The sequence below is a fragment of the Ranitomeya variabilis genome, chromosome 2 (assembly GCF_051348905.1).
Source record: "Ranitomeya variabilis isolate aRanVar5 chromosome 2, aRanVar5.hap1, whole genome shotgun sequence".
NCBI lineage: Eukaryota > Metazoa > Chordata > Amphibia > Anura > Dendrobatidae > Ranitomeya > Ranitomeya variabilis.
This window is the reverse complement of record NC_135233.1, coordinates 255,277,260-255,302,660: the sequence shown is the minus strand read 5'-3', so window position 1 is coordinate 255,302,660 and position 25,401 is coordinate 255,277,260. Positions and strand designations below refer to the sequence as shown.

Below are 25,401 nucleotides of genomic sequence, written 5' to 3'. Positions count from 1 at the left end.
CCCACATTACATACAGCACCCGTCCCTCCACATCACCACCCACCACTCTCACCAGTAGGACATGTTGTTGAAATGTTCAGTGAACTGGGTCAGGTTTGGGCTCTTCTCCTCATTTTGTTCTTTTGCCCATAGCAAGACCTCCGGAATCTGAAGTAAACGCGTACGGTTACACCTGATGACAAGGGTTGACCCTGCGGACACCCATTATCCCTGGTCTTTACCTCAATCTTGTAGAAGAGTTCTGCGTCCAGAAGTGTCAGCTGCTCAGCAATTTCATGACTGTGGAAGTCGTGCAGAGTCCCGGGTCTGGAACAGGAAGCCAGAAATTACAAGACTGAAGTCCTGGGGAGAACAATTTTAACCCCTTCCCACCACAGAGAATTTTTGCTATTCCTCCCAGTTTTCCAAAAGTCATAATTCTTGTTTATTTCTCCATAGCCATATGCGGCTCGTCTGGGATTTGAAAAAGACCTGGAAACAGGATTCTGCACTTCAGTACGGTTGCAGAGACCAAACTTACAAGGGTTTAGGGCTTTTTTTTTTTTTTTTTTAATTATTTTATTGGTTAAAAAAAATAAAAAGAAGTAAGTAATTAAACACCTACGGGGCTTTCTGAGACCTGTAGCAGTATTTTTCCATTGGTGGAGCTGGTCCTGCTAGTGGTGAGCGGACGCAGTACTGGATAACATTCCGCCACTCACATGACGGTTGGTCGCTTTTTATTATAGTTTTACACAAGGTGCAGTAGCCGAAGAACTAAAAATTCTGGAGTTTTGATTTTTCTCTGATTCAGGCATCAACCTTAGCAATTTAATTAAATAGATTGGACTCTTAGACGCAGCGATACTGAATAGGTTTGATATTCTTCTCCTTATTTTTAAAGGGGGCACTGACTGAAACTTTTCTTATTTGTAAAAACCTTTTATTATTTTACTTTAGCTTTTAGTCCCCTTAGGGAACCTGAGCCTGCGGGTATTTGAGCTTTGCTTTATGAACTGCAATATGTAACACCTATATTATGTCCTATGTCAGGAAGCTGTTAAAGGGGTTGTCCGGTGCGGTTTCACTTCTTGCCCACAACTGTAGGGATAAATATCCTTGATAGGCAGGTATGTGCAGACGCAACATCATAAACGCCGCTTGCCTCCTGCAGTAACAGTGAGTGGCGCTGGACCCCTTTAAGACTTAGTTATAGCGAAGAGTTAAAGGATCCCGGGGTACAGCCTGTGCAATTTAATAGGAAACAAAATAAACTCAAATCAATCTTGGCGACAATGATCTGTCCAGTCACTGAACAGATGCTGAGCCTGCGTTTTGACAATCAGAAAGCAAAGCTGCAGTGTAGAGCATGAGGAACAGTGGTGACTGATTTCTATCACCACTGATCACAGCTGTGACCTAATGGGTCAAAGCTGGAGTGTACGGCATGGTGGAAACCGTAATGCAAGAAGCGTCTGTGACAGGGGCCAATACATAAATGTAATATACAAGCGAGAATAGCGATTTGCCAATTCCATACATAAGAGACGTCAGCTTTTGGTTAGGAGACTATCGCACCTCGCAGCCACTCCCCGGGAAGCGAGCGGTCTGATGGCAGAGTTGCAATGATGTTGCATTCTCTTGTTGTCCATTTTCTCTAGGATATTCTTCCGCAGCACCCGAGCCAGGCTGAGCTCCCCCTTACACACCAGCCGAAAGACCAGCTCCATCAGCAGCTTCAGGATGTCGTCTGTGAGCTCCACCAGGCTGGAGGGAGAACAGAGGAGGAGGAAACTGCAGGGTGAATCCTGGTACACGAAGAGTTCAGCCACTTCCTAATAGACTTTACAGGGGAGACGCTAGCTGCAGCCCCCACTCAGAGTGCCACTTACCACAGCTCGTCCACCACTCTCACCAGCACGAAGAACGTGTTCTTGCTCACTCGCTGCTTGAACGTGTCTTGGAAGTGGCAGAATCTCTCATATGTTCACAATGGTCAAAGAAAAAAAAAGATCAAAAGAGTCTGATAGTGTATAAAAGTGACCCTGGGATGATGGGAGTAGTAGTTTCGGCTCATAATGGAGCCATGACGTATCCCAAAGACTCATACTGGGGTTCGTCAGGTTTCCAATATGTGAAGAAAACCTGGCTGTACACTGGGGTAGAGACACTGGGAAGGATATCTATACTGCAGCTTCTGTATCAGCTCTTCGGGTGAGATGAATGTCCGGTAAGTTGTCAGGAAGGCCTCGCAATACAGGACCAAATCTGCGGGGAGAGCGAGAAAGCCTCAATAAAAGATGTGACTACAGCAGAATAGTAAGTGCAGCTCTGGAGTATAATACAGGATGTAACTCAGGATCAGTACAGGATCAGTAATGTATGTACACAGTGACTGCACAGCAGAATAGTGAGTGCAGCTCTGGAGTATAATACAAGATGTAACTCAGGATCAGTAATGTAATGTATGTACACAGTGACTGCACCAGCAGAATAGTGAGTGCAGCTCTGGACTATAATACAGGATGTAACTCAGGATCAGTAATGTAATGTATGTACACAGTGACTGCACCAGCAGAATAGTGAGCTCAGCTCTGGGGTATAATACAGGATGTAACTCAGGATCAGTACAGGATCAGTAATGTAATGTATGTACACAGTGACTGCACCAGCAGAATTGTGAGCTCAGCTCTGGGGTATAATACATACATTACTGATCCTGAGTTACATCCTGTATGTACACAGTGACTGCACCAGCAGAATTGTGAGCGCAGCTCTGGAGTATAATACAAGATGTAGCTCAGGATCAGTAATGTAATGTATGTACACAGTGACTGCACCAGCAGAATATTGACTGCAGCTCTGGGGTATAATACAGGATGTAACTCAGGATCAGTAATGTAATGTATGTACACAGTGACTGCACCAGCAGAATATTGACTGCAGCTCTGGGGTATAAAACAGGATGTAACTCAGGATCAGTAATGTAATGTATGTACACAGTGACTGCACCAGCAGAATATTGACTGCAGCTCTGGGGTATAATACAGGATGTAACTCAGGATCAGTACAGGATCAGTAATGTATGTATGTACACAGTGACTGCACCAGCAGAATAGTGAGCTCAGCTCTGGTGTATAATACAGGATGTAACTCAGGATCAGTACAGGATCAGTAATGTAATGTATGTACACAGCGACTGCACCAGCAGAATAGTGAGTGCAGCTCTGGACTATAATACAGGATGTAACTCAGGATCAGTATATGATCAGTAATGTAATGTATGTACACAGTGACTGCACCAGCAGAATAGTGAGTGCAGCTCTGGGGTATAATACAGGAGGTAACTCAGGATCAGTAATGTAATGTATGTACACAGTGACTGCACCAGCAGAATAGTGAGTGCAGCTCTGGGGTATAATACAGGAGGTAACTCAGGATCAGTAATGTAATGTATGTACACAGTGACTGCACCAGCAGAATTGTGAGCGCAGCTCTGGAGTATAATATAGGATGTAACTCAGGATCAGTAATGTAATGTATGTACACAGTGACTGCACCAGCAGAATAGTGAGTGCAGCTCTGGAGTATAATATAGGATGTAACAGCGGATATAAACCTGATGATCTTACACACATCATTCTGCAGACATTGGCCATTTTAGTCTTTTTTTCTATGTGAACAGTGGAGATATCGGGAAACTTCTCACCTTTCCGATCTGTCTCTGTGGCATGCACAAGTAAGATGTCCCCAGAGCCGCCCCTCACATCTGGGCCATCGTCACCCTGCAGAAATAAGAAAAATAGTAGTGATGATCGAATTGCTGAATGGGATTCCTGCAAGCCTCCTACCGGCTGATATCCGTGGCTCTTTTTATTATTCGACCTGGCACGAAGTCATTGTTGTGGTGTTACACACACGACATTGCTCAGGCTTGATGTGTATATCTCTATATAACCTATAGATATAACCTATCTATAACCACATTTACCTCCTGCTTCAGCGTCAGCCTGGCCATGATTTCACTGTGATCAACCAGCGACAACTCATCTGCTTCCTCACTCTCTTCAGCCTCCTGCTCCTCCTCATCGAGTCCTTCCGTAGAGTTTGGTGGTCTAACGAAAAACATAAATGCACATTAATAAAACATAAACCTCACATCTTTTTCAAGAACTCTTTTATTAATGAATGACATCCTGAGCGAAGGTTTCTCACAACTGGATCCAGTCCAGACAATCCTGGGTGGACTCCAGACTGATACACTGTAACAAACTATCACGAAGGAGGCAGATCAGTGTCGCTGTGTGGTGTACGTCTCATTAAGGTCTCAGTTATATTCCTTTTACTTGGAAACTTATATTTTGGGATATGCTCACTGATTTTTTCCCTACACTCGCCCCTGCATGCATCAGTGCAGACAATGGTACAATGCAGAAGTGACAGGAGATACAAAGTCCCATTTTCTAGATAGCACGTTGTCTGCAGAGTCAAGTCCGCTTACGCTCCTTTGATGTACGTACAAAGGCTGCCTTGGCCACCTCCTTCAAGTAGAGTCTTATTAAGGAGCCATAATTAGAATGTGCCGCTGCCTGGGAAATAACAGTAATTATATCTGACGCTCGGCGGTGAAGAGAAGCCGGAGCTGTCATGGCGGCTCACAGAATGATGACGGTAAATTAAAGCTTTAAAATATCTTCTGAAAATCTGTGATTGTACCGCCCTCATTATTCTGCAAAAAATGCACAAAGTAATATGCAACACAATGGTAATATGCAAGTAGTTACTGCAAAAATCCTATTATACACGAGGCTATATTTAACGTGGCTAGCATAAAAAACCTCATTAAAAGACAGACAAAAAGTTCAACTTTTTATTATGAAATCATAAAAAGGGGACAAACAACATATAATACACACCATACACAAAGTGGGTACTAGGTCCACCCCAACAATAATCCCTGAACCCATCTCCTACCTACCAGCGGAGGTTGGCACCCTATATGAAAATACGAGAATGGCGCCCCCGCTCAACGATGGCTGACCCGAATATCCTGTGTGGGATCATTGTTAGGGTGGACCTAGTACGCACTTTGTGTATGGTGTGTGTTATTATATGTTGTTTGTCCTCTTTTTATGATTTAAAACACTAGAAGTCCCAGAGAGGGGTCATTTAACATTTCTACCTTTGGAACCCAGAGAGCTCGAAATTTCTGGGACTTCTAGTGTTAGTAATAAAAGGTTGAACTTTTTATCTGTCTTTAATGAGGTTTTTTGTAATATGCAAGTAGGCCTTAAAGAGGGTGTAAAAAAAAACAAAACAAGAAAACCACACATGAAAAAAACACAGCTGCTTTTTTTATTTATTTATTTTTTTTAAGAAAAACGCCCTTTCCAAAAGATACTGCAGTTCTGCACCGATGACGTGGAGATGCAATACCCGGCATGACATGTAGACAGGGAGGGCGCTATGATAAAACCTTTCAATAAACTTTCCAAATTTCTGTTAGTGAGGCATACCAGAAGGTTCAGCAGCTTTTGAGCAGACTATCAATAGCTCTGCTTGCAAGCAGTGGAAAGACTCCATGCAGCGAATAATAACCTTTCCTGTTTCATTGTAGCAAACCCTCAAGATAGAGACACATGCTGCTGATGAGTTTAGCTCAACTGAGTTGGACACAATGCACCAGACTCTCAGCTTTGAAAAGCATCATGTCTGAAAACTCTGGGTGAAAAAAAAGGAAGCAGAGATGTTGAGAAGTGTGAGGATTTGAAAGAGGTTTTTCCCTCATATTATCAGATACCTCCTTTACAAAGAGTAGGGTGGTGCTGCTCCAGGTACCTTTCTGTGGACTCGTGGTTCTCGCTGCCGGGCACGCAGGGCTGCAATAAGGCTCTCTGGTGTCCTTCTCCAGGCAGAGGCAACTCCTACAGAGGAACAAGACATCAGTGAGATAACGGAGTCCTGGCAAGAGCTGAACTGCTCCCTATGGATGGGATGGGGACAAAGCATCTTCAACGTGGATCTCTTTAAATTATCAGAAATGTTTATGGCACTAAAACAGAATTCAGTACCAGCAGCCAGGGATGCTCATCGGATGTGCACCATCATTAAAGGAAGACGCTGGGATCATAGCACAGCAGACAGAGTCATAACTAAGACTACGTACATTAGAATGACTCTGCCCTGCAGACTACAGGCTGCTGTTTATGCCAAATCCAAGTCAATGGTCTGCGCACAGTTCCGCATCAACTACCTCAATGACCATCAGCATGTTGTTACCTAGCTGTTGCAAAACTACCACCCCCAGCATGCTAAAATGCTGGATGGAAAGTAACATGTTGTAGGTCATTAAGCAGTGACTACCCCCAAAAAAACTTATCTAAGACACCCCCCTTCCATGTCCCATGCCATCACGAAAAATCCAAACAAGCCACAAAACCCACAAATATATAATGGACAACATGTGCGGCTGCAAAATAGATGATGAAGCACAAGAGCCCTGCAAGCGCCATGTTAACAGAAGCAGTGGGTAGTGACAGATCTGCACACACAAGCAAGCACAATCACAATATACAAGTGGTGTTGTCAGGAGATGATGGGTGTGGAGCTGCAGACGACCGCCACATCCAATTAAGTGGAGATGCAATTGGAGCCAAGTTACCGGATAGAATCTAGATTGTCCACCTAGTGCAGGATTACCCCAGCCCAATCGGACCCTTGGGCCAGACTCCTTCTCTGTGAGGTCGCAGTCCCACCACTGATCTCCCCGCAGCCCCACAGGAGGATTACGGATCATTAGAAGGAAGATTATAATGCATTGCCGTGTGGCTATTTTCCGCATTATAGCAGTTCAATAGTCTAGTAACCAAACGAAAGAATGACAATGAGGCACTGGATGGACCTCTCAGTACGTTTCCACAGCAGCAATCCACATAGGTATAATTGGCTGCTACAGATCATTAGTACTCCCAGGAAGGAGTCTATTATTAGCCGGGGCGGCAAATAATCAGGAGTCCCTGCAGGGAGACAGACATCTTCTTACAAGCTCCTGTGGATGTGGGGGTTGCTATGGGATACAGTAGAACTCTGCTGCAACGGATACAAATGTATCAGAGTGGTAACCGGGGACAACATAGAATGTGGGATCGATCCTGCTGCCAAACAGCTCACATATGCACAGAGCTGCTGCCACGGGACAATCATGTGTGGGAATGCCACATCCAGATCTGATCATATCATAGAACTTCTAGCAGGGCCATTATTGCCTTGGAAAACATTGGTGGAACCCACTGACCATTTACATCACTGACCCAAAATCACTCACTTCACTTCTTATTAGAAAAATACAATTTCCAGCTGGGGGCATGCTGGAATTGTAGTTTTAGAGCAGCTGACGAGTCATGGGCTGTGGCATAAGTGATCTGCATTAACCCCTTCATGCTCAGGCAAGATTCCGGGGTTTTTTTTTCTAACTCCTTTACCCCCCCTCATTGTTCTATCGATGTAGCCGTATAAAGGATAATTTTTTGTTGTTGGGCCATATAAAGAAAATCAAGGAAAAAAATACTTTCACCATTTCACCCCAATTGTAAAAGTGGAAATCCACCATTGTATTCAAGGTTTTGCTTTTCTGGTGTTCATTGTGCACTAAAAATAATATGGTAAAGCGATTCTCCAGATCAGCGTGATTATTGAGATGGCAAATTTAGAAAGGGTTTTTTCAGTGGTTTAAAAAAAAAATCAGAACTTTATAAGAGAAAAAAAAAAAAGTGTGTTTGTCGCCATTTTTCAACCAAAAGTGAGGGCTTCATTTTTGAGTCCCGAGATGTCCGTAACCTCAAACACAATATCAATAAAAACTACAACATTTTGATTACGTAAAAAAAGGCAATGAAAAGCAAATACAGAGATCATAGAATAGCAATTCTGCAGTTTATTTTTTTTCTTTCAGGTGCCAAACATACAGTTTCAATAATTTTATAAATTTTGATAGATCAGACTATTAAGGACATAAAGAAGCCAAATACGCTTTTTCTTTTTATCCTCTATTTCTGAATTGGTAAAATGGGGGGTACTTAAATATATTTGTTTTGTTTACCTGTATCTCAGTTCCCATAGGGGAATTAAACCTGCAATCATTTGATCCCTTACACTCTATACATCAATGCTACAGTATATCACTACATTGCCTGCAGCCGGCTTCATAGGAGCACCAAGATGGCAGTGACAGGAGCCTCCGGCAGGCGCCAGGATGCCATAATAAGCCATCAGCTCCCTGTGATTGTGAGTCTGAGCACCTCACTCCGATAGCGGCTGTACCCGGCAGATGGCAGCTGTATAACACAGCTGGCATCTGTCCAGCAGGTAGTAGGGTCAGCTCATACACTGGTGTCATACACCCCACAGGTGACCTGTGATGAAAATGTATGTCACAGATCGCTATGGGCCCGATGCCCCCACAGACACGTGCCACTACTCAGATCAGTCTGGTGTAAATATTGATATGGATGGGACATGGAGCAGCCTCTAAAGCTGAAGAGCAGTTATTATCACACTTTTGATGATACAACGGTGTCAGTCATAAATAAGGGTAGAACGTGCACAAAAAAGTTAATGATATTAAGTGCATGGGGATTTATAATCGTGGAGTCAGAGGTCAGTGTAGGGGTAAGGGTGGCAGCTGAGTTCGAGAAGGGTCATGCGGTGCACAAGTCTGGCGCATCGGGCGGTCAGAGAGGCATGTGTAAATACTGACCATGCAGAGGACGGGGTTTTTAGTTTTCTTTTACTTACACCATCACTGGACTGGGGGTCTCCATTGCTTTGCCCAGAGGAATACAGGTTGACATATTCCCCATCTCCCGTCTCATCACTTGCATTTTCACTCTATGGTGGGAAGAGGGAATGTTTGGTGGAGGTCTCTATTACATGTCTGACTGTGGGGTTCACGAAAAGTGCGAATCCTACCAGACAAGGGAAGGTCGCCTGCACTCAAACCCGAAGGAGGGCCCAGCTTTATAGAAGATTAATGTATCTAAAACGCACTGCCACTGTGTACATACTTTATTGATCCTGTACAGTTACGGAGTTACGTCCTGTATTATACTCAAGAGCTGCGCTCACTATTCTGCTGGTGCAGTCACTGTGTACATACATTACTTATACTGTACTGATCCTGAGTTACATCCTGTATTATACCCCAGAGCTGCACTCACTATTCTGCTGGTGCAGTCACTGTGTACATACATTACATTACTTACCCTTAACTGATCCTGAGTTACATCCTGTATTATACTCCAGAGCTGCACTCACTATTCTGCTGGTGCAGTCACTGTGTACATAAATTACTTATACTGTACTGATCCTGAGTTACATGCTGTATTATACTCCAGAGCTGCACTCACTGTTCTGCTGGTGCAGTCACTGTGTACATACATTACATTACTTATCCTGTACTGATCCTGAGTTACATCCTGTATCATACCCCAGAGCTGCACTCACTATTCTGCTGGTGCAGTCACTGTGTGCATACATTACATTACCTATCCTGTACTGATCCTGAGTTACATCTTGTATTATACTCCAGAGCTGCACTCACTATTCTGCTGTGCAGTCACTGTGTACATACATTACATTACTGATCCTGAGTTACATCCTGTATTATACTCCAGAGATGCACTATCTATTCTGCTGGTGCAGTCACTGTGCACATACATTACTTATCCTGTACTGATCCCGAGTTACATCTTGTATTATACTCCAGAGATGCACTCACTATTCTGCTGGTTTTTCACTGAAACAGTTGGTGGACACACACCATTAACAGCCAATGACACAAAGCACAACCAATACTTCTTTCCAAAGTCCTATGTTGAGGGAACATGGCGGCCGTGCTGTGCACAATTTCAGTGGATTTTAGGAGCCCTAAAATGAGCTAAATATTATAGTATTTATAGTATTGAAATCATGTGACATATCTCTATCTTTCTCTCTCTCATGGCAGCAGATCTCTGTATGTATGTGTTGCCTGATGTAAAAGTTGAGTCTAGAGAAGCAGCCCCCAGTGTAATCCTAAGACCACCTTGTAGTGGCAACGTCAATGTGGTGCTGCCAATTATTGACATAGCCCACAGCAGAGCAGATAACAGAGGCTGTCCGAGGATGTGAAGCATTCAGTACCAGCTGCGGACTGACATTAGGGGCTTCACTATGAATCCCTTGTTGGGTTCACACCACGACACTGACCTGACCTGGAGGTGACGATGCGCATGGTTATTACATGACAACAATGAGCAGGCACAGACACACGGCATGGCGGAGCAATGACAGCGGCAGCACAGGGGTGATGACACTGAGAAGCAGGACTGCCATTCACAAATGCCCCCCACACATAAATCCATCCTGTGGAGCCCCCTCCCGTTCTCACCACTGGAGTCTGCAGAGAGCTGGAGAAAGGAGGCTCAAAAGGAAGGCAGGCAGGAGGGGTCCCGCAGGAGCTGACACCCTGAGAGGAGGGCAAGGTTGGAGGGCAGGGAGGAGCCGGAGGAGTGGGTACTGCATCCGGGAGGACCGGGGAGAAGCGGGAAGAGTAAAATATGGCAGGATTCAGCAGGGGCAAGGCAGGTGCTGGGCTGTGGGGGGCAAAATCCTGGGAGTAGGAGCGGAAAACAGACTTGTACTGGTCAGGTAGAGGGGGTGTTAAAGGGGTACAAGGAAAGAAATAGAAAAGGTAAAAAGAAAAGCAGATTAGTAAAAAGCCGGTTTAGTATCCAATCCTTGCACTAATGCCTCGCTCACACGGGGGTATACCAAAGCAGAGTGCCTCGCAATGTTTAATCAGATAGCACTCAGCCCAATGTTATACTATGGGGCAGTGCAGGTCTGCGATTATTTTCTCATGCTGATTCGGCATGGGATAACAGTCCCAGCGTGCTGAGATTTGTAGCGAGACTCCGCTCACACGCAACCATACAAGTCTATGGGGGCATGTGAAACATCGGACTGCACTAGGATGTCAATCCCAGTGCAATCCGATATATGCCGAGACAGGCAATGGAGGAGATGGAGAAATTACTTTCTCCGTCTCCTCCGCAGCTGTGTTGTGATTCTCTCATGCAAGAGGATCGGAGCACAGAGCACGGACACTCGGCTCCCGCTCGCAGAAGAGCTGGAGCCGAGGTTCCTTCGCACATCGCATCCAATGCTATATGCTAATGTGACTACAGCCTTATGTTACAAACTGCCACAACGGATCACCGGACATGCCCAAGAGAACACAACTACTAATCCCAGTAAAGGTTTGCCCATACATTGGTAGAAATTCCCACTATCATCAGATCCGAACCATCCAGAGCTCTCCTAACTCCCTACCTAGGAGGGAAGCTGCATCCACCTCTTCTCTGATTGCTACCGTTTCCAGTTTTGTGGAGCTCGCTGGTAAGTTGCAGGGGGTCTCTTATTCCGCACCTAAGACAGAAGCTGCATCCCCCTCCTGTGTCCCTCTTGTCAGTGCTTTGCAAAAGCGAATTGATGCAATGCTGTGCGGCAGATCCCCACTCTGCCTGGCATCGCTGCAGACACAGGACTGCAGATGGCGCCTGCAGGGTAACACTGAGCATGGCGCTGCCCAGTGTTTCTTACATAATATTAGGTAATTGCCCTTTATGCAGTTGTCTGTGTGCTTCCTGCACAGATCAGGTGCATTCAATCAGTTTAGTCATGGAAGTCCTGATAACAAGAATACCCTGTGCTATCCATACCAGGATGAAGCGACCCAGCCTTGGGCATCACCACCTAACAGCTCTGCCACCATGGTAGAACCTGGGGGTGCATGGGCTGCATCCCGATATTCTAGCTCATAGATGCACACTTATTCTGCTCTGCCACGGCCTCTTCCTGCATCGCCCCATGTTCCTTCCCTCCACACATCTCCTCCTTTCCTTCCTTCCTCAGATTCTTGCATGCCGCAGTCCGCCTGAGGAATCCCAGCTATGCACTCGCACAGTAGGGAGCTGGTATGCAACCGCACCCCCCACACCCCTCCTATTAATCTGCTTTCCATATGGTCCTTATGGCATCTCCCTGGCCCCCCCCTGCCCGCTGGGGTCGCAGTATGACCACTGTGACTGCAGAGTGAAAACTGAGCCTGCCGACCCGCTCGTCCCACCCAGGTTATTTTTTACTGCTTTCTGCAGGCTGCGGAGGGGTAAGTCTGGGGATGAACAGGTGAGGTCTGAGTCCAGCGGACTGAAAACTACAGCTCTCCCTCCAGCGACACAGCACGGAGAGGGGGAGCGGCATGGGAACATCTTCAGGGTTACGCTCTCATGTTTTCTAGTCGCAGTCTGATAATATCGTATGTAACGGGTGCATTACTAAACAGTTCCAAGGATTGAGGCCCTCTGATGTCCAAAAACGGAGCACAAAAGCCACAGATCTTCACTGCAGGGAAACTGCAGATCTGATCTGCTTATGACAGGAGTTATATAAATGCTGCCGCTCCTGCACACGTTGGCACTATATGAAGGTAATTGCAGTCATATACGCAGGATCTAAAGATGCTACGTAGTGAATTCTGATCTCACGCACGCACTTCGGCCTACAACTCGCATGCCACACCAAAGATTGAGCAATGAAGCGGACACTCACCGAAGGCACAGGGAAAGAGCCGTGGCGGCTCAGAAAGCAGTTAGAGACGGACAGACTGATGCCCTGAGGGTGGCTGCCGTCCTCAGGTGCGAAGACCCCTTTGGTTGGCTGTGCACAGTACGAGACAGAGGAGAAGGAAGAAGCAGCAAAGGAGGCCTGCTGGAAGAATTACATATACAGAGAGGGAGGTGGAGGGAGAGAAAAAAAAAAAAAGAGAACCAAGGAGCACACGGACATCGTAGACCTCAAGACCGCCTGACACATTACTGCCCCTCGTACTGGAGCCCGCTATATAATGGATTTGGTATCCCATCAGATCCCTAATAAGCTGTACATCTTACCCGGGGGCTAAATGCATGATGACATCTGGTGATACTACACAACTACTCATTACTGAAGTTGGCCATGGGTGGTCTCAGTTAAAAATTAGGGCAAAATTTGGCATCCCCTTCCTTCATAAAGGTAAAGACATTGCAAAAAGCCGATGTCATTCTGCAGATCCAATAAATGGATGTCTGCTGAGCGGCATAACGTTACCTGATATATAGAGAAAAGATACCCTTTTTGTGACCCTCTGTGACTGAATAATGTCCCTGTTATCGCTTTCCAGCATAACTATAGATTGCAAAAACCCAACATAAAAAGGGCCTGAGAGCGGAGACCGGGAACGCTACACGTATACAATGTTTGCCCTTACCAGCTGTCTCTGTTTAGGGGGAAGAGCGGGTGGAGGAGCTCGTTCAACGCCCGTGTCCGAGCCGCTGAACGAGTCGTTAAAGCCGTAAACCTCACGTAGGTGTTTGTTCTTCTGCTGATAGATGTGTTCGTTTTGTGGCGTCTGGTAGAACACCGATGGCTGCGGCTCCGAGTAATCCTCCACAAAGCGCATGTAGGTCATCACTAGAAGGGAGGAAATGGGAAATAAATGGAGAGAAATGGTGAACGACATTTACCTAATGGCCTTAGACGGACAGGAAATAAATAAACTAGAATGGGCAAGATGGCATTTTGGTTCCCATCCAGATTTCAGACATTTTTCACTTTCTTGACTCCTTGAGTACATGTACCGCTGCAACCTCATGTGTGATGCTATATAATAGTATAATCAGGTCTCAGTACTACTGTAGGGGCCGCACGGACTTCCGTGGGAACGACTGCTAGGATTACAATGACTGGCATCAAGCACCATCCTTATTGTGATGGAGGAAGTGAATGGGCGGCCGGGGAGAACAGCTGCAGGTTTAGATTGCTCTTCCTTTACATGACGACGACTTTCCTCTTACAGCATGAGAGTATTGGGTGGAGGGTGTAAAGAGAAGAGGGTGGAGAGAAGGTAAGAGAACAAGCACCAAATCATCTCTAGTCTCTCCGGATAGGCGGTTGTCACAGATCTGACATTCACGGACTAAGTAAGGACCGGCCGAGGGTCTTCTGACCTGAATTATGCAATTTCAAATATGGCTATTACTGATGAGCAAACGTACTCTGATAATGTATTATCCAAGCAGCTCAGGTGCTCTCTGCGTATCTAAGGCGTGCTCAAATAATATGTTAGAGTCCCTGCTGCTGCATGCGTTAAGGTTGTCTAACAGCCGTGAATCATGCAGTCGCGGGGGCTCGACCATACCATTCGAGCACGCCTGAGATACTCGGAGAGCACGTTATCCGAGCACGTTCTCTCATCACTAATGCCTATGAAGCTGTGGATGTTGATAATGCGACTCCGGCCTCCTCAGCCACATCATACGGACGTAGTCACGTGGAGGAGTGGCTGGCACTTACTGTGTTTGTTCTTCTTCTCCGGCAGTGGTGGTGGTTTCTCCGGTATGTCGTCGCACTCCACTGCTCCAAAGTCAGCCAAGAACTCCACCTGTGAGGTGTTCCCAGCCTGGAAGGGCGAAACGGCAGCAAAGGGTGTAGAAGAAGGAGGCAGCAGCAGGTCATCCTCGGAGATGTTGTCATACTGGGAAGGGTGACGCTCATAGCGGGAGCCATCTGAGGCGTGGGAAACGGCACTTCTGCGTTTTTTTTCCGGTAGGGCAGGGGGTGTTTCTATTACCGAGGAGGGGTAAGAGGCTTCTGAGTTTTGGGGGGTGATAGGAGGCAATTGAAAATTCTGTCCATGAAAGGGGGAACCAGACTCTCCGAGGGACTCTGGTAGAGGACTGAGGACGCCGGGTCCTTGGCCCAGCACTTGGTCGGTACTAGACAGGTCCTGCTGCAGGAACTCATAATCTGGGTCATAATTATCTGCAGGAAAAAAAGGAAGATGATAATTTGTCATCTTAATGAATTCACAGACTCGCCACCACTAAACGCAGCTCCTAACGTCCTCACTTCTGTCAAGCGGACATCCAATATGACCACATCCCATCAAACGGTCCTTACATAGAAGTTCCCAACATTAATGGCTTATCTGTCACTAGGAAACCAGGGCGACAACCAATATCAAAGCATTTCAGCCACAGCAGAGGTTGTCAACTCTCTATCAGACCTAGGATTTAAATATGCAAAGCTTTTCTAGGAAGTATCAGAACCCAGGAAAAATGGGCAACAACCCCTGTGGTTGTACCGACGAGAGCCAGAAGGGTTGTCACTCAGCTTTCCGAGAGCGTAGACAGTCAATGCAGCCTGTCCGGCCTTTCCTTAAGTATATCTGGATATGGGAAAGTTGTGTGACAGCCTACGTGCACCACTGCTCACATTAGTATATTTGTCATTATGGAAGGACACAGAAGTGAACAGCAAATCACTGCAGAAGATTTACCATTAAGAAACCTGAGAAGGCTGGAAGACCACTCCAAAAACAGCTATAATGGAGGGAGATACGCGGGGTCTCACTGTTGATCTCTGATCACTGCCCTTCACCTTTATTTTAACCACAAAGGTTTTCTTAGGAAACTTGGCTCTTAAATGTGTTAGGTCGTGCAGCAGTCAATGGAAGCTCAGCTGAGAAAACCACAGACAGGAAACTCCTGCTAAGAACAACGCCATCACTTCCAGCTGCTACAAAGAGGCGACGCGGCAAAATATCCCCACATCTAAAAGAAGGGATTGGAAAATACCCCTCCCCCATCCAGCAGACAAACAATTGTGTTTATAGCCTCCATACATGCTGGGTGACTGTGCACACAGTGTATAACCGCCACACTGTGCACGCCTTCTCATCTCATGTATAAATGGTACAAAACAGTGACACAAAACCCTGTATTGTCAGATACTTTTCATGCAATCACTTTACAAAACCAAGTATGATCTTCCCCTCTTACCTAGTGTTTCACAGCTAGTATTTCGGGAGCACTGCCCACTGTCCCGATCAAGGGAGGAGAGCTGCTCATCAGATTTACTAAGTTTTCCTATACTACTACATGGTGAGAGGCGTGGAGACTCTCCTCCATAAGACTGACTTCCTCCGGATAAACGGCGATGTGCATAACAATTCACTTCAAAATCCTTGAGAGGGGGGAAGAGAAAAAAAAAAAAAAAAAAGGGGGGAAAATATTACTTCGTCTGTATTATACTCCAGTGCTGCACTCACTATTCTGCTGCTGCAGTCACTGTGTACATACATTACATTACTGATCCTGTATTGATCCTGAGTTACATCCTGTATTATACTCCAGAGCTGCACTCACTATTCTGCTGGTGCAGTCACTGTGTACATACATTACTGATCCCGAGTTACCTCCTGTATTACTACTCCAGAGCTGCACTCCCTATTCTGCTGGTGCAGTCACTGTGTACATACATTACTAATCCTGAGTTACATCCTGTATTATACCCCAGAGCTGCACTCACTATTCTGCTGCTGCAGTCACTGTGTACATACATTACTGATCCTGTATTGATCCTGAGTTACATCCTGTATTGTACTCCAGAGCTGCACTCACTATTCTGCTGGTGCAGTCACTGTGTACATACATTACTGATCCCGAGTTACCTCCTGTATTACTACTCCAGAGCTGCACTCCCTATTCTGCTGGTGCAGTCACTGTGTACATACATTACTAATCCTGAGTTACATCCTGTATTTATACTCCAGAGCTGCACTCCCTATTCTGCTGGTGCAGTCACTGTGTACATACATTACTAATCCTGAGTTACATCCTGTATTTATACTCCAGAGCTGCACTCCCTATTCTGCTGGTGCAGTCACTGTGTACATACATTACTAATCCTGAGTTACATGCTGTATTTATACTCCAGAGCTGCACTCACTATTCTGCTTTTCTACTACCCTGTAACCCCTTACCTGGGTACTGGTGCCAAGAGGTATACTAGAACCACTGGTTGCACGGCTCATAGGAGCTACAACGGCAACACGAGTGGGTGAAGGTGCAGATTGTCTTTTCTTTGGAGGTAATGCAGGTGGTGGACTGTAAGGAAAGAAAAGTACAAGTTGTCAGCACTAAAACTGTTAACACTATAGAAAGAACTAACATGGATGAAATCTACAAGTAGGAACTCAGAGTTCAACACTGAGCAGAGGCCCCTACAGAAAGCATCTCAAATTATATTTCAGTCCACAGTAAGATAAAGCATGGCATCAATGAAAATCTCAAATACAGCTACATGATAAGATCTTGTCTGCAGCCACCACTAGGGGGAGCTCCTGCATACAGAGATACATAAGATTCTGAGGAGGGACATACCTATTATCCATCACTCGTATACCAGGTAATGGGGGTTTTGGAGGAGCAAGCTCATCAGTTTCTACACAGTCTATCGGGGCTTCTTTAGATGGCTCAGGGGTCTTGTTTAGAATCTCCAGTTCTCGCTCTGACAAAGGTAAGTCTTGTGTGCTGGAAGAAACCATGAGTATGAGCCTCAGAAGTGATGGAGACCACAGAATGGACCTGCAGGGGAAGGAGATTTAACCCTCTGTGAAACCCCAGAACACACCTGTCCGATTTGCTAGCGGGAATGGTTGGCTTCACAGGGCTGGTGGGAGATGGGCGCTCCTGCTTCTCAATCATCAATCGTACCAACTCCTGTAGGAGAAAATGAGGATATTAGATACATAAAACAAATACAGAGGAGTGACAGCTATATACAAGGCAGCAATGTACGTACACAGTGACTGCACCAGCAGAATAGTGAGTGCAGCTCTGCAGTATATTACAGGATGTAACTCAGGGTCAGTACAGGATCAGTAATGTATGTACACAGTGACTGCACCAGCAGAATAGTGAGTGCAGCTCTGCAGTATATTACAGGATGTAACTCAGGATCAGTACAGGATAAGTAATGTAATGTATGTACACAGTGACTGCACCAGCAGAATAGTGAGTGCAGCTCTGGAGTATAATGCAGGATGTAACTCAGGATCAGTAATGTAATGTATGTACACAGTGACTGCACCAGCAGAATAGTGAGTGCAGCTCTGGGGTATAATACAGGATGTAACTGAGGATCAGTACAGGATAAGTAATGTATGTACACAATGACTGGACCGGCAGAATAATAGTGAGTGCAGCTCTGGAGGATAACATGTCTTTATTACCACTGCATACTCCCCATACTTCTTCACATCACATCCACCATTAGTTCTTCTGTATTGGGTGTGATGGAGCTGACCCACTGGATCAGAAGAGGCTGTGAGGCTTTCGCTCTGGGCGGGATGTGATAATGAGGGAGGCTGAGACAGTGACAGTTTATGCACAGAGCTGGAAGGCGAGATCACAGCAGTGAATCTGTGCACATGGAACGAGGGAGGAGAGGCCTGGAAGGCTCCCAAATATCTGACTTCATTTGCTGGATGACCTCATGAATGCTGACTCCGGCTGTGTCTCTCCAGAGGGGACGGACAGACGGCCTGCCAGATGTATGGCTGGGGTTAACCCCTCAGCTACTGTAATTAATCAATGATTGGACAAATTTTTCACAAGAACGATTCCAGCAGTGCCTCCAACCTGTGGCTCTCCAGCTGCCACAACAACCAGCCCTCCTCTGCAGTAGCCCGCACATGCTGGGAGTTATATCTCTGTCACAGCTGAAGAGGCCACTTTTTTATAGTAAAATATGACTAAATGAAAACCTTATATTTCTATTGTGCACTGCGGTCATTAGATGCAGCATGCAGTGTAAAGAATGGAAGTTTCATTCCGGTTGCCAGTAGAAAGGTCCAGTAACAAAGAAGTCCTATTTATTATATACTGGAACTATAATGTAGTTGTGTCAACAACAAAAAAGGACACCCTCCATTCTTTACACTGCAGGCTGCATACAAAGAGAATGAACATGATGAAATGTCTCCAAAAGAAAGAAGACAATGGAATCCTGACCTTGACTCCGTCCAGCACAGCCTTTATCACGTCCTTCACGGTGGACACCATTTCCTTGTCCTCGCAGTTCACACCTTCCAGCATCACTTGATCAGACCAGCGGATGAGGTTGGCAAGAGACTGGTAGACCCGGCTGTAGCAGGAGGAGATCGCAGTGCTGTAAACGGGGCAGGAAATAATTAAAACAGGGAAAGCAATCTCCTATCTGGCACTTACTGACAAGCAAAGATGTTGAAAATGGAGAAGAAAAAAAATAGAAAGTGAATGAGAATATTATAGAGCTTCACATGTTCAGTGATTGACACCGAAGAACATTCACCAACCTTTGCTGCGAGTGCGTGTCCGCCTGGACCAGGGGTAGGATGGCTTCCAGGACCTTGCTGGCAGAGCCAGGGAGCATCACCAGCACCATCTTATCTACCGCCATCTTATCTACGATCGTCTTAAAGTAGCGCAGGGCATTGACAACTTCCTTTTCCTGCTCCTCCAGCCGGCTCAGGATCTGCAAAGGTAGGAGCAAAAAGTAAAAAACAAAAAAAATCAATTTCCAGATGACAGTTCTTAAGGCTAAGAATAAGCCACAAGGACTGAAATCTTAAAGGAGCATCATGGCATGGTTAAGGCATTCAGGAGTCTGGGAAAGCTGGGTTATAACTGTACGAGCCATGATTGAAGCCTTGCTGCTTGTCATTCAATTTTACCAGAAGCAGATCAAGCACGGAAATAGTCAAAATTGCAAAGGACGACTCAAGTGCAACCTGGTTTGGTTTCATTATAAGGCAACGTGACAGGAAGAAAGGACGATGAGAGTCTCTGTACTTTCCCCGACTCGTAATGAGAGAAGATTTCCTGAATGACACCCGAGAGAAGGTGCTCATCAGATCCACCGCACCACTGCAGCCGATTAGCATCTGCGTCAGCACCACCATCATCTACAAATCGCAGCACTGGCCCTTTAAAATGCTGCCAATAGAAGGAGAATCCCGAGCATGATTGACCTAGTGACGTTTAGAAGGGGTCGTGGAGGTAGCAGCAGGGGATAGCATGCGGCCTGTAGTACAGCTGTGAGACGCCATGGTGGTGGCGCCAGGGGATAGCAGGTGGCCTGCCGTACAGCAGTGAGGCTCAGTAATGGTGGTGGCAGGGAATAGCAGGCGGCCTGCAGTACAGCTGTGAGGCTCAGTGATGGTGGCGGCAGGGGATAGCATGCGGCCTGTAGTACAGCTGTGAGGCTCGGTGATGATGGTGGCAGGGGATAGCATGCAGCCTACAGTACAGCTGTGAGACGCCATAGTGGTGATGGCAGGAGATAACAGGCAGCCTGCAGTACAGCTGTGAGGCTCAGTGATGGTGGTGGCAGGGGATAGCATGCAGCCTGCAGTACAGCTGTGAGGCTCAGTAATGGCGGTGGCAGGGAATAGCAGGCGGCCTGCAGTACAGCTGTGAGGCTCAGTAATGGTGGTGGCAGGGAATAGCAGGCGGCCTGCAGTACAGCTGTGAGGCTCAGTGATGGTGGCGGCAGAGGATAGCATGCAGCCTGCAGTACAGCTGTGAGGCTCAGTGATGGTGGTGGCAGGGGATAGCATGCAGCCTACAGTACAGCTGTGAGGCTCAGTGATGGTGGTGGCAGGGGATAGCATGCAGCCTGCAGTACAGCTGTGAGGCTCAGTAATGGTGGTGGCAGGGAATAGCAGGCAGCCTGCAGTACAGCTGTGAGGCTCAGTAATGGTGGTGGCAGGGAATAGCAGGCGGCCTGCAGTACAGCTGTGAGGCTCAGTGATGGTGGTGGCAGGGGATAGCAGGCGGCCTGCAGTACAGCTGTGAGGCTCAGTGATGGTGGCGGCAGAGGATAGCATGCAGCCTGCAGTACAGCTGTGAGGCTCGGTGATGGTGGCGGCAGAGGATAGCAGGTAGCCTGCAGTACAGCTGTGAGGCTCGGTGATGGTGGCGGCAGAGGATAGCATGCAGCCTGCAGTACAGCTGTGAGGCTCGGTGATGGTGGCGGCAGAGGATAGCATGCAGCCTGCAGTACAGCTGTGAGGCTCGGTGATGGTGGCGGCAGAGGATAGCAGGTAGCCTGCAGTACAGCTGTGAGGCTCGGTGATGGTGGCGGCAGAGGATAGCATGCAGCCTGCAGTACAGCTGTGAGGCTCGGTGATGGTGGCGGCAGAGGATAGCATGCAGCCTGCAGTACAGCTGTGAGGCTCGGTGATGGTGGCGGCAGAGGATAGCAGGTAGCCTGCAGTACAGCTGTGAGGCTCGGTGATGGTGGCGGCAGAGGATAGCATGCAGCCTGCAGTACAGCTGTGAGGCTCGATGATGGTGGCGGCAGAGGATAGCATATGGCCTGCAGTACAGCTGTGAGGCTCGATGATGGTGGCGGCAGAGGACAGAATGCGGCCTGCAGTACAGCTGTGAGGCTCGGTGATGGTGGCAGCAGAGGATAGCATGCAGCCTGCAGAACAGATGTGAGGCTCGGTGATGGTGGTGGCAGAGGATAGCATGCGGCCTACAGTACAGCTGTGAGGCTCGGTGATTGTGGCGGCAGAGGACAGAATGCGGCCTGCAGTACAGCTGTGAGGCTCGGTGATGGTGGCGGCAGAGGATAGCAGGTGGCCTGCAGTACAGCTGTGAGGCTCGGTGATGGTGGCGGCAGAGGATAGCAGGTGGCCTGCAGTACAGCTGTGAGGCTCGGTGATGGTGGCGGCAGAGGATAGCAGGTGGCCTGCAGTACAGCTGTGAGGCTCGGTGATGGTGGCGGCAGAGGATAGCAGGTGGCCTGCAGTACAGCTGTGAGGCTCAGTGATGGTGGCGGCAGAGGATAGCAGGTGGCCTGCAGTACAGCTGTGAGACTCGGTGATGGTGGCAGGGGATAGCATGCGGCCTGTAGTACAGCTGTGAGGCTCGGTGATGATGGTGGCAGGGGATAGCATGCAGCCTACAGTACAGCTGTGAGACGCCATAGTGGTGATGGCAGGAGATAACAGGCAGCCTGCAGTACAGCTGTGAGGCTCAGTGATGGTGGTGGCAGGGGATAGCATGCAGCCTGCAGTACAGCTGTGAGGCTCAGTAATGGCGGTGGCAGGGAATAGCAGGCGGCCTGCAGTACAGCTGTGAGGCTCAGTAATGGTGGTGGCAGGGAATAGCAGGCGGCCTGCAGTACAGCTGTGAGGCTCAGTGATGGTGGCGGCAGAGGATAGCATGCAGCCTGCAGTACAGCTGTGAGGCTCAGTGATGGTGGTGGCAGGGGATAGCATGCAGCCTACAGTACAGCTGTGAGGCTCAGTGATGGTGGTGGCAGGGGATAGCATGCAGCCTGCAGTACAGCTGTGAGGCTCAGTAATGGTGGTGGCAGGGAATAGCAGGCAGCCTGCAGTACAGCTGTGAGGCTCAGTAATGGTGGTGGCAGGGAATAGCAGGCGGCCTGCAGTACAGCTGTGAGGCTCAGTGATGGTGGTGGCAGGGGATAGCAGGCGGCCTGCAGTACAGCTGTGAGGCTCAGTGATGGTGGCGGCAGAGGATAGCATGCAGCCTGCAGTACAGCTGTGAGGCTCGGTGATGGTGGCGGCAGAGGATAGCAGGTAGCCTGCAGTACAGCTGTGAGGCTCGGTGATGGTGGCGGCAGAGGATAGCATGCAGCCTGCAGTACAGCTGTGAGGCTCGGTGATGGTGGCGGCAGAGGATAGCATGCAGCCTGCAGTACAGCTGTGAGGCTCGGTGATGGTGGCGGCAGAGGATAGCAGGTAGCCTGCAGTACAGCTGTGAGGCTCGGTGATGGTGGCGGCAGAGGATAGCATGCAGCCTGCAGTACAGCTGTGAGGCTCGGTGATGGTGGCGGCAGAGGATAGCATGCAGCCTGCAGTACAGCTGTGAGGCTCGGTGATGGTGGCGGCAGAGGATAGCAGGTAGCCTGCAGTACAGCTGTGAGGCTCGGTGATGGTGGCGGCAGAGGATAGCATGCAGCCTGCAGTACAGCTGTGAGGCTCGATGATGGTGGCGGCAGAGGATAGCATATGGCCTGCAGTACAGCTGTGAGGCTCGATGATGGTGGCGGCAGAGGACAGAATGCGGCCTGCAGTACAGCTGTGAGGCTCGGTGATGGTGGCAGCAGAGGATAGCATGCAGCCTGCAGAACAGATGTGAGGCTCGGTGATGGTGGTGGCAGAGGATAGCATGCGGCCTACAGTACAGCTGTGAGGCTCGGTGATTGTGGCGGCAGAGGACAGAATGCGGCCTGCAGTACAGCTGTGAGGCTCGGTGATGGTGGCGGCAGAGGATAGCAGGTGGCCTGCAGTACAGCTGTGAGGCTCGGTGATGGTGGCGGCAGAGGATAGCAGGTGGCCTGCAGTACAGCTGTGAGGCTCGGTGATGGTGGCGGCAGAGGATAGCAGGTGGCCTGCAGTACAGCTGTGAGGCTCGGTGATGGTGGCGGCAGAGGATAGCAGGTGGCCTGCAGTACAGCTGTGAGGCTCAGTGATGGTGGCGGCAGAGGATAGCAGGTGGCCTGCAGTACAGCTGTGAGACTCGGTGATGGTGGCAGGGGATAGCATGCAGCCTGCAGTACAGCTGTGAGGCTCGGAGATGGTGGCGGCAGAGGATAGCATGCGGCCTGCAGTACAGCTGTGAGGCTCGGTGATGGTGGCGGCAGAGGATAGCAGGTGGCCTGCAGTACAGCTGTGAGGCTCGGTGATGGTGGCGGCAGAGGATAGCAGGTGGCCTGCAGTACAGCTGTGAGGCTCGGTGATGGTGGCGGCAGAGGATAGCAGGTGGCCTGCAGTACAGCTGTGAGGCTCGGTGATGGTGGCGGCAGAGGATAGCAGGTGGCCTGCAGTACAGCTGTGAGGCTCGGTGATGGTGGCAGGGGATAGCATGCAGCCTGCAGTACAGCTGTGAGGCTCGGAGATGGTGGCGGCAGAGGATAGCATGCGGCCTGCAGTACAGCTGTGAGGCTCGGTGATGGTGGCGGCAGAGGACAGAATGCGGCCTGCAATACAGCTGTGAGGCTCAGTGACGGTGGCAGGGGATAGCATGCGGCCTGCAGTACAGCTGTGGAGTGGGACATCATAGCATATGTCAGCAGCTCACGTCACCCTTCTGCAGAATGAGACCATAGAGACCAAAGTAGTTCAAACAGCAGTAGTGGATGGGAGAGTAAAATGGATATCACGAGATATCACTGCAGGGAGACACCGACAGATGACACTAAAGGCCCCCGGCGTACACAACATGATGGCTACACAGGTGGCAGCGAGTCTGCCTGGCATGTGCCAGTTACTGTACAGGAGGAGCAATCCCCGGCAACACCACTGCAGCTTCAAACCGCAACAAACAATATGGTGGACGAAACCCAGGTTGTGTCTATACGGAAAGCGAAAGAGCCGCAACATGGTGGGAAACAGGTTAGCGGGGTGTCAGATGTTATACCCCATTATGTGTATTTACCTTATTAACAGGCTTCTCCTCAGTTTTCACCGTGAGGTCAGCCGACTTTCCTTTCTTGGATGGAGTCCTCTTGATGATTTTTGGGGAATGGAACTTGTCTTTCAGTTTCATGGTGAAGGAGGAAAGGTGAGAACGCTGACTATCTGCAAAGTAAGAACAGGGGGGGACAACGTGGGTTTATACAAGCAACAAAAATTAAAATTACATTACCCACTCCCACAATAGTCTACAATCAGATGTCACAATCATATCAGATAATTCATTCTAATCCGGCGTTGCATCTTGTATTATACTCCAGAGCTGCGCTCACTATTCTGCTGGTGGAGTCACTGTGTACATACATTACATTACTGATCCTGATTTACAGCCTGTATTATACTCCAGAGCTGCACTCACTATTCTGCTGGTGCAGTCACTGTGTACATACATTACATTACTGATCCTGTACTGATCCCGAGTTACATCCTGCAATATACTCTAGAGCTGGATTTACAATTCTTCTAGATGCTACTTATCTAAGCTGGTGCTGACTATTTTCACTTGTAGATTAGCTGTTTCTTTAGTTTACAGAAGTGTAGCTATTGGCGTCATACATGAATAGGAGACGGAGCATTAATGCCACAAAGTGAGCAGCTGCTTCTACAGAACGGGACCGCGCATGAGTAACGCCAAGAAGCTTCTTGCAGAAACCACAGCTAGAAATAGTTTAAGAGTTGGAGAGACTGCGCAGCGGCTGACAACCACAATCCTGAGTGAAATATCACTTCTCTGTGACCGCAGAAGCAGCTGTCACATCCGACAGCGCAAGATGGAAGGGAGGAGGCAGGGTGGGCGAGCAAAAGAAGATACATATGTTATATTACCAGTGCACAACTGGGAACTACTGTCTGGTTTCATGCAAATGCATGAGCAGGAAGACTCAGCCTCTCACATCCTCCCACTCCTGATTGAGGTTTCAAAATCTGTTCTTGCCGCCAGTGTATGAAATTACCCAGACCGAGAGCGTGATACCAGAGCTGTGGAGTCAGTAAGAAAAACCCCGACTCTA

The 25,401-nt window shown here is 48.1% G+C and overlaps 1 protein-coding gene across 6 annotated transcripts in view; it reads right to left on the bottom strand.

The window, feature by feature from the left end:
- Positions 1-25,401, bottom strand: part of RAPGEF1 (Rap guanine nucleotide exchange factor 1) — a 46,406-nt gene that overhangs the window by 3,437 nt on the left and 17,568 nt on the right. Inside the window, exons 2-20 of one of the 6 annotated variants that reach the window (XM_077284703.1) lie at positions 24,354-24,496; positions 19,235-19,413; positions 18,912-19,068; positions 17,530-17,618; positions 17,280-17,429; positions 16,880-17,003; positions 15,897-16,080; positions 14,410-14,877; positions 13,325-13,527; positions 12,628-12,786; positions 10,406-10,657; positions 5,818-5,903; positions 3,971-4,094; positions 3,689-3,764; positions 2,163-2,247; positions 1,872-1,964; positions 1,558-1,746; positions 222-306; positions 53-147 (exon numbers count right to left, since the gene is read on the bottom strand). In XM_077284703.1, the coding sequence (XP_077140818.1) occupies positions 53-147; positions 222-306; positions 1,558-1,746; positions 1,872-1,964; positions 2,163-2,247; positions 3,689-3,764; positions 3,971-4,094; positions 5,818-5,903; positions 10,406-10,657; positions 12,628-12,786; positions 13,325-13,527; positions 14,410-14,877; positions 15,897-16,080; positions 16,880-17,003; positions 17,280-17,429; positions 17,530-17,618; positions 18,912-19,068; positions 19,235-19,413; positions 24,354-24,496 (2,941 nt within the window). Of the gene's footprint in view, positions 1-52; positions 148-221; positions 307-1,557; positions 1,747-1,871; positions 1,965-2,162; positions 2,248-3,688; positions 3,765-3,970; positions 4,095-5,817; positions 5,904-8,772; positions 8,866-10,405; positions 10,658-12,627; positions 12,787-13,324; positions 13,528-14,409; positions 14,878-15,896; positions 16,081-16,879; positions 17,004-17,279; positions 17,430-17,529; positions 17,619-18,911; positions 19,069-19,234; positions 19,414-24,353; positions 24,497-25,401 lie in introns of all 6 variants that reach the window. The other 5 variants (XM_077284705.1, XM_077284704.1, XM_077284706.1 and 2 more) reach the window with 5 other exon arrangements.